General features: G+C 51.3%; 1 protein-coding gene across 1 annotated transcript; it reads left to right on the forward strand.

Moving 5' to 3' along the window:
* Positions 1-2,160: 2,160 nt before the first annotated feature.
* TMEM184A (transmembrane protein 184A) lies at positions 2,161-10,761 on the forward strand. Its single transcript, XM_065412394.1, has 8 exons — positions 2,161-2,418; positions 3,919-4,084; positions 5,961-6,051; positions 6,145-6,220; positions 7,354-7,445; positions 8,436-8,605; positions 8,771-8,968; positions 10,511-10,761. The coding sequence occupies exons 1-8, from the start codon at positions 2,161-2,163 to the stop codon at positions 10,759-10,761; spliced, it is 1,302 nt and encodes a 433-aa protein (XP_065268466.1).
* Positions 10,762-11,265: the final 504 nt, after the last annotated feature.

Genomic DNA, 11,265 nt, shown 5'->3' on the forward strand with positions numbered 1-11,265 from the left:
GGGAAAATGGAGAAATCTATTAATTTATCCATTTACAGGAGAAACTTGTTAAAGACTTTTTAAAAAGCTAAGTGTTGTTAAACTATTTGGATTCCTGGAATACAGGGTGCTACACAAGCAGTTTAGCTGAAGAAATGAAAGGCCAAAGATGGCAGCTGGGGTGTCTGGAGACCTTTGGGTCTGAGGCCCCACTATAAATAGAAGTGTATTGTGAGATCGGTCCTCTCTGTGTGACCAGACATGAGAGACGTGGTGCCCAGAACATGCTGACCATTGTTTGCTCTGGAAATACGTTGTTCTTTGCCTTTATGAGATCTGGCTTGAGAAGGGGAACCCTACCAGACACAGCAGTGACTCTATTGTGGTGACTGGTGGTGGTGGAGATTTCCTAAAGGGCTGATAGGCCCCAACTGGACTGCAGGACTCTAGTCTTGAGAGATTTCTGCTATGCTTCAGGGTTGGCAAAATAGAATTTTTACATGCATCCCAAAGTGCTTGGCAAGCTATGAGATGCAGCACCACTGAAATGCAGCTGCCTCTGCGTTGGAGGACATTGGCTGGTGCATGGTACACTGACCACGCAGCTAGGTAGAACAGCTATTTTAAGTGTTAAAAATGAGACATGGATTCCAGTTTGATCTTGGATACATAGCCACAGTGGGAATTGCAGCCAAGGGCAGAATCAAGGTGCCCTTTGTGTCTTAGAACTGTAGTGGAATGAGGCCACTTCGCTTTCCCTGAGGTTTTTCTATGCGTCACCTGGCCCTAAGGCTGCTGTCTTGAAACCATCTGAGATGGGCAGAGATTGAACAGAGAGCTCATGTCAGCTCCCTGATCGTCTGTGCCCTCTGAATCTTGCAGGAAATGGTTGGTAGTTTGCCAGAGATTCCTGTTCTCACATCCTACCATGAAATGGTTGCAGCTTTTATTCTTGCTTGTCTTGTGGCTCTGGGAGCCGTGGGCAGCGCTAGTCCTCTGGCTTCTAGGGTAGCACCAGTGTTCGCTCCTGGCGCTAGACCACCGAGGAGAAGGGAAGCCAAAATTTCAGGCAGCCACAAGTCTGTGCATTCCCAAGGCAACGGTGATATGTGCACAGCATGTAAGCGGGAATTTCTGCCTGGGCAATCGGTGCCTTTATGATTTATTGGCAAGGTTCTACCTCTGTCTCTGAGTGGGAAAGGGTTGAGGTTCTATTGATTGACTGAGACGAGTCATTGCTCCCTCCCTTAAATCGCTGATCCTGACTGGCAAGGGAAATGGATCATAGGGGACCCTGAGCAGCAGGTCAGAGACTAATTCCTGTGGGCACAGGTGCAAGGAGACCTTTTTCCTTCCTTAATGTGTGACAAGCCCCTGCCGGGGAAGAGTAGGAGGAAAGGCCAGGAAGTGTGCGCATGAAGCAGGGATGGACAGACAGGGAACCAAGCTGACTCTTGCGTACAGGAGGCTCCGCTCTTGAAGGTGGTTCTACTGAGCTCATGGGGGTTTTGTGGGCATCTTCCCCAGTAGGAATGAAGAAGCAGATGATGTAGTGATTGGTTGTTTTTTTTAAGAGACACTTGAGTGATGGTGGGTGACCCTCCATGTTGGAGAAGAACCCAAAAGCCGCTGCTTCTCTGGGCCACATGGGCCTGTGCAATGGGCCTGACAGTCTGATGGGAACCAGTTTTCTTGTAAGAGCCCCGGGATGCCCATGAGAGTCTGTCTGGAAGTGCCCAGAGAACTGCCTTGTGGGCAATATTTACCCCTTCCCATGGGCAGAGCCTAGGAAAGACGCTCCCAGAGCTTCTTGTGCATTTCAGTAAATCCCTGCTTCGAGAGGAAGGCTACTGGGAAAAGGTTCTAATGTTAGCCCAACCTGTCTGCCCATCGCGGCTTCTAGGGCTAACGCCTGAGACCTTGTCGGGGATCAAAACATCTATTCGTCTGCTGAGCATTTCCCTTTGTGCTTCCCCTGCTGTTTCCCTCTCTCCTCTCCTTGTGCTTCCCCGCCCCTTGCTCCCCCAGCCCCTCTGTGCTCAGTTCATACTGACTCCTGGTATTCCTCCTCCTGCTGCTGCTCACTGCTCTACCTTTGCTCATTGCCCCCTCTCTGTCTGCTGCTTTGTTCTCGAACCGCCTTCCTTGCTGTATTTACCTTTGCTCTCTCCTCTCTGCCAGATGAGCAATACCACGCACGCCGACCTGTCCTCTTCCACCGAGGGTGGGGTAGGCGTGACCAGCATGGCTGGCAGCACGCTGCAGACCGGGATCTTCCCTCTGACAGACTCCAGCCATCTCTCCCCTGAAGACGACTCCCCACTGAGGGCCCTCCAGAACTACTCCCGAGATGGCCAGCAAATTTTCCTGACCACTTCGGCAGCGCAGGTGATCTCCGGAATCTTTGTGTGGTCAGCACTGATTCTCACCATCCACCAGGTAAGGGCAGGGCTCTGCAGGGAGAGGGGTGTTCCCCTGGATCTGGGTGTGCGCTGTCACCTGGGTGCATGCACACATTGGGGTGGGTGGGGGAGGTAGGGAAGGGGAGCTGCTGAGCATTGCTCAGGGCCTCAACTGAATCTCAGGATTCTTGAATGCCTCCATGCCTGAGCTAGTTACAGACTATTTCCTTGTCTCTAACTGCTTCCCTTACTTCCAGCCAACATCTCCATCTCCTGGCTGTGGCCTCCCACCTATTATAGTGTCTAGGGCAGGTGCCTCTGCCAATTTCAGACCAGCATGTTACAGGGAGGGATGAGTCCAGCCTTTTCAAACCTGATGCTAACAGCTTGATAGAGCAGACTTTGTCCTTCAGCTCCCCGGAGCGGCTGCCTGCACGCCCTTCCTCGCTGTGTTTATCTGAAGTGCTTACCCCAGAGGGGAGCTGTAACAGTTCCTAGAGCGTCAGCAGTTCTGAGGTTAAGGGAGTGTCCTCCATTCTCCTTTCTGGGGAGTCTGAATTTCCTAATGTCCCCATTCCCCACTTAACACGTGAAACCGGCTGGCTGAGGCCGTGTCTCCTCTGTGGGTTTAACTGAAATATTTGTCCGCAGAGCCCAATTCTCGGTATGCAGGTGTAAATCTGGAGTAACTCCACTGAAACCAGTAGAATTATGCCAGATTTACACTGGTGTGGCTGAAAGCAGAATGAATTAGCCCAGCGTTAGTATTCGTATGGCAGTTAACTCCTGGGCCAGGTGGTGCAGTGGGGTAGACACACTGACTCTTCACCCTGAAGACCCAAATTTAAAATTTGGTTGGGGTCACAAATTAAATGAGTTATTTGATCTCAGCCCACTTGTTTTGTGGTGTGGAATCCTCCCCCTCCCCCCCTCCCTATGTAACAGCAAAGTTCTTGTACTCTTGGTAATTGTTGCTTAGAAGTCCCAAGCTGAAAGAGTAGGAGATGTGCTCCAACCCTAAACTTCTATATTCTATGTGACAGGTCAGGACTTAAAATGCATTGGCAAAGCTGTAGAGGGCCTGGGACGGGAATAGCAGGGTGCTTGGTGGTAGGACTGAAGTGTGGGCAGTACTTTGTGTGGAGATTTTATGCCTCTAGCCAATGGGATTAATCCTCCCACGCTTGCACTTGCTCCCTGCAGGAATGCTAGTCTCTGATTTCCTCGGCATGATGTCTTGGCAGCATGTGTTATGTGCTTCCTGCAGGTTGCAAGGACCATGTGGTGGCGGGTGGAGTCTGGCAGGGTATCTGGATGGATTCTGATTCAGGTGTCAAGAGATCTTGCTCCCTGAAACAGATCTACAGTCAGAAGTGAGCAGGAGGGAGATGAAGACTGGAAAACCGCCTAGGGATGCTCCTTTCTGCCCCCGCAAAGCGGAGGCCTGATGGCCTGTTGCCAGGTCTGCTTCTATGCTTCTCTTTGGCAGGTATCTCTTAATGTCGCTACATTGCCCGGACTCTCTCCCTTTCCCCAGATCTACATGCACCTGAGGAACTACACCATTCCTAAAGAGCAGCGCTACATCATCCGCATCCTCTTCATTGTGCCTATCTACGCCTTCGACTCCTGGCTCAGCCTCCTCCTCATTGGAAGTCACCAGTATTACGTGTACTTCAACTCTGTGCGTGACTGCTATGAAGGTGAGCAAGGCGGGGAGGCGTCTATGGTAGAGGTGGGGAGGAGAATGGTGCAGGAGGAACCTGTGATGGAGGGCACAAGGATTTTGTCTGTGTCTTCTCCCTTCCAGTGGAAGCTAGACAAGATGCCACATCAGCGTGACTCGGCATCTCCCCCTCCACCCCACCCACAAATCAGATCACAGTGTTTCAGGGTCCGAGAGGGAACCCAGGGAGAATTTTCAGGTTGCAGGTTGCCTGATAGCAACTCTGGGGTTTGTCGTCATAGAGACCAATGGAAACAATCAACATCCACTCCTCACCCTGTCACCAAAACTGATGCTGAATGGAGATGGGCCCTTAAGCTGCAGTGATGCACTGGAGAAGGCTCTTGAGAGTGGGGGTGGGAAAATGAATGTTCCTGGGAAACCCTGGTAAAATTCCATCACCAAACTGAAGGGGAGGGTTGAGGTGACTACTTGCCTCTGGAGTCCCACCTGGGGCAGCTAGCAGTACCTTGCCAGAGATGGCTAAGAGTAAAACGGAATAAAACGGCCATAGCCCCCATTATCCCTGTGGCTCAAATACTTCAGAAGAACAGAATTTTTGTCTCTGGATTGCGCTAGGTTTCATCAAACAGCAAATATTTCCAATCCTTTTCCAAGGGTGGATACCGCCAGCCGCCCCCCTTCATGTCAAATCCCAGAGGTCAGACTCCCTGCAATGCAATCAATATGTCAAGAGCAAAGTCTGTGTTTCCAGCAGTTTAATAGATGTTTGCCTGGGGGTGGGGGGACGCTGCCTCCCTCTTCAGTGATCAGTTTCAACAGGAGTATACTGTGCAGTCCCTCCCAGGTTAGCTGACTGGCCTGATTAGATGAGCTGCTAGGGTCTTTCTCATCTGCAACGTCTGAGATACCCAGTCACGCTGCATGTGCTTGTTAGCTGGCTGGCTCTGCCAGGGGAGGGGGGTTGAGGTTTTTAAGTTGCTTGGCTCACTGGAAATGGGTTATGTTAAATGGTACTGCTGCACTTACGGGCTTTGGGGATTTTGTGTATGATAATTTAAATACAACGGCACCCGGTGTGTATGACAGGCACCGTCTTTTAGCATTTGCATGAATCTAAATAAAATAAAATCCCAGGTGGAGAGAGCCCAATGGAAGTCCAGCCAGGGAGCAAAGAGGCCTATGAACAGGGACCGATCACACCTCGCAGAGCTATAGTTTGTCTGCAGGCTCAGGAACACATAGGGTGACCAGATGTCCCGATTTCTGGTTCTTTTTCTTATATAGGCTCCTATTAGCCCCCACCCCCTGTCCTGATTTTTCACACTTGCTGTCTGGTCACCCTAGGAACACAGCACTGTCTCTCCACATTGTATTGGGAAGGAATTTTTTTTTTTTTTTAATCCAACCATTTGTGGCAGAAATGCAATATTTTGAAAGTGAAGGTTTGAGTCGTTCAGAAACGGATGGACCCAGCCAAGAAGTAGGTGACACTGGGTCGTTTTGAGCCCTAAGCCCACTGGAGTTCAAGTGGTTGGTTGGTTGACACCATTGCATTTTATACTGTTTGGAGTAAGAGTCTGAAGGTGAATGAGGAAAAATAACGAATTGGGTTTGTTAATGAAACTTAATTCAACTAGATGATCAAGCTGCCAAGGAAATGAGCTGATTACAGGTCAGACTAGTTCAGGAAGCTCCACCCACAGAGCTCTCCCACTGCGATTGTTACACCATCAGAACAAACTCTCCCTGACTCCTCCCCAGAAGGCAGGACATGGTTAACTACCAGAAAGCAACTAATAATACTTATGTGTAGCATGTACGTAGCCCTTCCATGAGTCCCTCCCTGCCTTGTCAATCCACTGTTCACGTGCCCATCTCTGTCTGGTCAGCATTTGTAATCTACAGCTTCCTGAGCCTCTGCTTTGAGTACCTTGGAGGGGAGAGCACCATCATGTCTGAGATCCGGGGGAAGCCCATCGCGTAAGTCCGAGTCCCTATCCCGTTCTTTGGCCCCCTTCACTGGCTTTCTCTCTAGGCCCAACATCACCAATTCTCATTGTGTTCTGATTCTAGGTCCAGTTGCCTTTATGGGACCTGCTGCCTGCAAGGAATGTCCTATTCCATTGGGTTCCTCAGATTCTGCAAGCAGGTTGGTCTCTGGCCTGGACTGTTTAGCTCCTAGCTTAAGGCTAAACGAGAGCCCTGGTCCATCAAATTGCAGGGGTCTTTCTTGGGCAGGCTGTTCTCCCCTGTTCTCCCCCTCCCCTTTTGGAGGCGTTCATGCTTCCCTCCTGCTCCTGAGTTCTTGATTTTTTTCCCCTCCAAGGTGAGGCAGCGTATCCAGTCCAATAGGCACCTAGCCAGCAGCAATCAGCTCTGCTTGATGTCATGTGCTCTGCCTCTTGACTCATTGCTGAGTCAGGGTCCCCTCCCACTGGGGTGCCTAGATCCTGTTTTAATCCTCCCAGTCTCCTTTAGCCATTGGTACTGATTACCCAAGGCGCCTACCACCAGGCAAGTTCTGGCACGTATCTGTACAGGTGCTGTCCTGGGCTGGAGGGGAGGGTAACTTCAGTTATGTATCCTAAATGGGTTTGCTGCTATTCATGACAATCCCATGGGGCTACAGCCCTGCTTCCTTACTGCGCTGCTCATGAATGAGCCCAGGGGGAAGCTCCTTAAGAACACTTAACCTCTGGGCTAGGGGCCCTGTGCAAAGTACGGCGTGTACAGCACAGACAGACTTGCCAAAGCTGCAGAGCACCTGGAGGGTGGTATTGGGTGGGGAGGGGCAGGCTTTAGCTGACAGGACTGGATTTCTTGGCACAGGAAGGCCACAGAGAGACCTGGCAGGTGGGGGGAGGATTGGTTGGGTTGGAGCACTTCATTGGGATGCCAGGGAAGGCTGGATGCACGTGGGGAAGGGATCCTGCCAGTAAGGCGCACTGTGGCTGCAGACATGCCACTTGCTCAGGGCTGGTCTATTTCACTCCGTATCGCTGGCCGTCCCTTGCTAGTGGTGTAAGTGCTTGCTCCGTAGGGAGGAATCTCTTTCTTTCTTCCCCCCCCGAATGCCAGAGCTCCTTGCTCTCCATCCTGGGGGCGGCGGGGGCCGGTTCACACTCAGTTCTTTTCTCTTGGGATCAGGTGGAGTGGGAATGTGCGTATTGCAGTCCCAGCAGCCCTTGGGAGGACAGTGAATGCCTCCGGTGGGAGCAGGGTGGGATCTCTCTCCAACACAGAGCTGGAAATAGCGCGGTGTCTTCTCCTCTCTTGCTACAGGCAACGCTGCAGTTCTGCATTGTGAAGCCCCTCATGGCGATCGTCACCATTGTCCTGCAGGCATTCGGGAAATACCATGACGGCGACTTCAAGTGAGACTGCGAGGACTATGGGACAGCCCATTCCCCCTGGGCTGAGATGGCTGCATCAGTCCTCTCCTCTAAGAACAGGCAGAGGCATTTCCCCTCCCCCTCCCAAATCCCCAGGGCACTCTTCCTCAAAGGGAGCTGCTCTGAGAGTGGTGGGGACAAGAAAACCAGATATGGGGAAATTAAATGCTCTTCCTTGGGGCTGCTGGATCAGCACTGTTCTCTACTGGGGACCCCCCACCCCGCTCTTCCATTGCGCTCTTCCTAGCACAGCCCATGCTCAAGGGGGTTGTAGTCTATGGTAATCTTAGCTCCCAGGAGCAACAGGGCCCAGACAAGCCTTGGAATGGGGAGAGATGGGCTGTTGCCCTTTCCGGTGCGTGAACTTGAAATGGTATGACTAAGGGCTCTAAGCCCTGTGATTGTAACCATGGCCATGGGTGGGGGGTGTACTGGGGTGAGGAGGGCTTTGCATGCCTTCCACAGATCTGCAATAGGGGGCGAGGCCTCAGAATCAAGGGAAGATACACAAACTTTGGCCTTTACCATTCTTCCTCTAACTCCAGGGCTAGACTGTGGCTGGTTTCCACCCACTGTATTTGTTCTAGCTGTGCACTTTAATTTTTGGACCAAGATCTTTCTGGGCCTCTAACCTCCCAGCCTGATACCAAGGAGCCCTTAGCCTAGTGAGCCACCATGGTAGCAATTTCCTGTATACTGTATACTACTTGTCACCTGGCCAAACGCAGCCCCTTGCAATAGGGCTGCAGGTGCCTTTATCCGAAGTGGGGAGGAGATGCTGCAGCTGGAGAGAATAAGTTCCAGTATGTAACACTCCCTCTTGATCTGGGTCTCTGTAGGCTCCATGGAGCCTCTGTGTTGCAGATGAGGAGTGGCTGCAGCCTGTTCCATTTAGGTTCCTGGCGACTTGCCAGTGTGATCTCTGGTTGGGCGTAGTTCCAGCAGCCCAGCTTAGTAACTCCCTCTCTTCAGCATTCACAGCGGATACCTCTACATCACCATCATCTACAACTTCTCTGTCAGCATGGCCCTCTACGCGCTCTTCCTCTTCTACTTTGCCACCCTGGAGCTCCTGCGCCCCTTTGAGCCAGTCCTCAAGTTCCTCACCATCAAGGCCGTCATCTTCCTCTCCTTCTGGCAAGGTGGGTCCTAGGGCTTGGGGTTTCCGGGAGAACGGCCCTTCTTCTCTCCCAGCACCTGATCCCTCCACCCAACGAGTTGGGAGTCGGCAGAAGGACCCATGGTAGCCATACAACCTACTGGATGCCTTGAATCAGAACTGACCCCCTTTCTGCGTCTCTTTACAGGGATGCTGTTGGCCATCCTGGAGAAGTGTGGGGTGATCCCTGAGGTCCAGATCATTGATGGGAAGGAGGTGGGAGCTGGGACGGTAGCTGCCGGCTACCAGAACTTCATAATCTGCATTGAGATGCTATTTGCCGCCATTGCTCTGCGCTATGCCTTTACCTGCCAGGTATACAGAGAGAAGAAGGAAAACTCAACAGGTGATTACCCTCTGAAGCCATCTACATTTCAGGGTCCCCAGGCATGTAAGCAATGAGGGGATCCTGTTCTCAGTCGAACAGTAAAGAGCCTTAAAAGCCACTTGGCTCTCTGCTGTTAAATCCTCCCTTTAGGCTCTTTTCCCCATGGTGCCTTCAGGCAGCTGCTAATGGCTGGGAAGAGCCCTCTCAGGAGGGATTGCTGGGACAGAGGATTGCCAATATTACAGCTAATGTTGTCAGGAAACACCCGGTGTCAAAAAGGATCCAGAACCGTCCAGTTGTGCATGTAGCTGACCTCTTGAAATGTGTCGTGGAGTCCCTCTCCCATTCCCTCCCACTGCTCGTTGTCCTGGCTTCTTGCCTTGAACTAGGCTGCCCGCTCTTGTGTTATGAAGACCTGGTTGCTGCTCACAACAGAGCCCTGATATAGAGTGTGGCCCCTGGGTGCTGCTGTAATCATGCTGACAGTTGTTCTCTGTAATAGCATCCTCTTTATAAAGGATATTTCATCCAAGCTGGTGAGTTATCTCCTGCCAAGCACCAAATTTCACTTCAAATCCCATGACTGGCCTCTGTCTCCAGAGATGGGAATGTTGCAGTTACTACACTGGGTTCCCATGGGAACAGGGAAGCCTTGTGTTACTCCAGTAAGGACCGGCATTGCTGATGGAGGAGCAGCATGGCCTTAGAAGACTTCCCATCCAGCCCTTGCTGTTGGAGCAGGGTCTCCGTGCCCTGGGGTCCTGTGGTGTAGGTGGCAGTGGTTTCAAGGAGTTGGACTCTTTATAATGGGGAGGTATCTGGCTGGTCCTTCGTGTGCTCTGTGGCCTTGGGTCCTTTGCAAACTCCAAAGGCTGAATGTGCAAGAGAATGAAAAGGGGGGGAGTTGGGGAAGGGACTAGTTTGGCCTCTTGTTCCTCTCCCCCAGGAATGGCAAACAAAACCCTTCACCTAAATGGTGTGGTGGGATGTGCATCCTGCAGGGATGGCCTCCCTAGGAAACTTAGAGAAAGGTTTACTCTGCTCAGAGCATCCTTTTCTCTCACTGGCTATTGACCTGCCTGTGATCTCTGGGCTCCTGAGAGTCAGAGCAGTTGGCTCGGTGTGGGCAGCATGCAAGGAGATGGATTTTATCCCTTTGTTGGAAAAGGTGTTTCACCCTTCGTATCTGGACCGCGCTGTATCTCTGCATGCTGCCCACTTGCTAGCTTCCACGTAGGCTGTACTTGCTCATGGCTTGAAGAAAAGCACTAAGCTTTAATTTTTTGCTAGGATTGGAGTATAGAGCAGGGGTGGGAAATCTTGGTCCACATTTCTAGTTGTCCATTTAACATGACACAGAACTTTTCATCTGTGAATGGATTTAGATGGCAATGGATTTCTGTTGCGTGTTACCCACTCACTCATCTCAAATTCTACAGGAGCATATCAAAACGTAACCACTCAAAAAATCAAACGTGTCCAATGTGCTTTGATTGCCTTGTCTAGCGAGGCACTTCCTTTTAAAAGTGGATCACTCATAACAATTCTCTCTGCTTTCAGCAAACGTGGCCCCAATGCAGAGCATCTCTAGTGGGCTGAAGGAGACAATGAGCCCTCAGGACATTGTCCAGGATGCCATCCACAACTTCTCCCCCACATACCAGCAGTACACCCAGCAGTCCATGCAGGAGGCGGAGAGAAAAACTCCTGGGCAGATTGGGCACCCGGCACCCAAAGCTGACGGGCAAAATAGCAAAAGAAGCAAAAACATTGAGAAAAGAGTGCTGATGCTCTCAGACGATGAACTGTAGGTGAGAGCTGAGAGGACAGCGGTTTGGTTTCAAAACTCATTGTTTTGAAGATGGTTTCAAAACTCATTGTCTCTGCAATCTGACTGGAGCCAAGAGAGAGCAACAGATCTGGACCAGAGAAGCTAAGACCAGCTGTTGCTTTGGAAGGAAAGAAGCAAGAACCAGAGAGGGGTGGGATGCTGAACTGTGCTTGACTTCTGCTGCCCTGTCCCTGCTGATGTTGGAGATTGGTTCTTCTCTATTCCCATTAGGCCCCTATACTTTTGTCATTCAGTGGTTCCTGTCCACCAACCTGCCCCACTGCCAGTGTTCTGATGCGCGACTACTGTGGGAATGATGTGACAGGAAGCAACCCGGACTCCTGAGAGTTCCTACCAGTGCTGCAAGATGGAGGCTGGAGTCCAGCTCGTCCTCTCACCTATGAACAAGGGCAAGGAGGGGAAGAGAACGGCTCTGCGTATCATGACTCTGCTCTAGTGACTCTTGGCCTAAGTAAAAAGATGA

Source organism: Emys orbicularis, chromosome 10 (assembly GCF_028017835.1).
Source record: "Emys orbicularis isolate rEmyOrb1 chromosome 10, rEmyOrb1.hap1, whole genome shotgun sequence".
In the NCBI taxonomy this organism is placed as follows: Eukaryota; Metazoa; Chordata; order Testudines; family Emydidae; genus Emys; species Emys orbicularis.

What these genes read in the sequence shown, in the direction of transcription:
- TMEM184A (XM_065412394.1), top strand. Translation starts at nt 2,161, where the DNA reads ATGAGCAATACCACGCACGCCGACCTGTCCTCTTCCACCGAGGGTGGG. An exon ending in TGATTCTCACCATCCACCAG is followed by an intron (nt 2,419 to 3,918) that starts GTAAGGGCAGGG and finishes CCCTTTCCCCAG; the next exon opens with ATCTACATGCACCTGAGGAA. An exon ending in GAAGAAGGAAAACTCAACAG is followed by an intron (nt 8,969 to 10,510) that starts GTGATTACCCTC and finishes CTCTGCTTTCAG; the next exon opens with CAAACGTGGCCCCAATGCAG.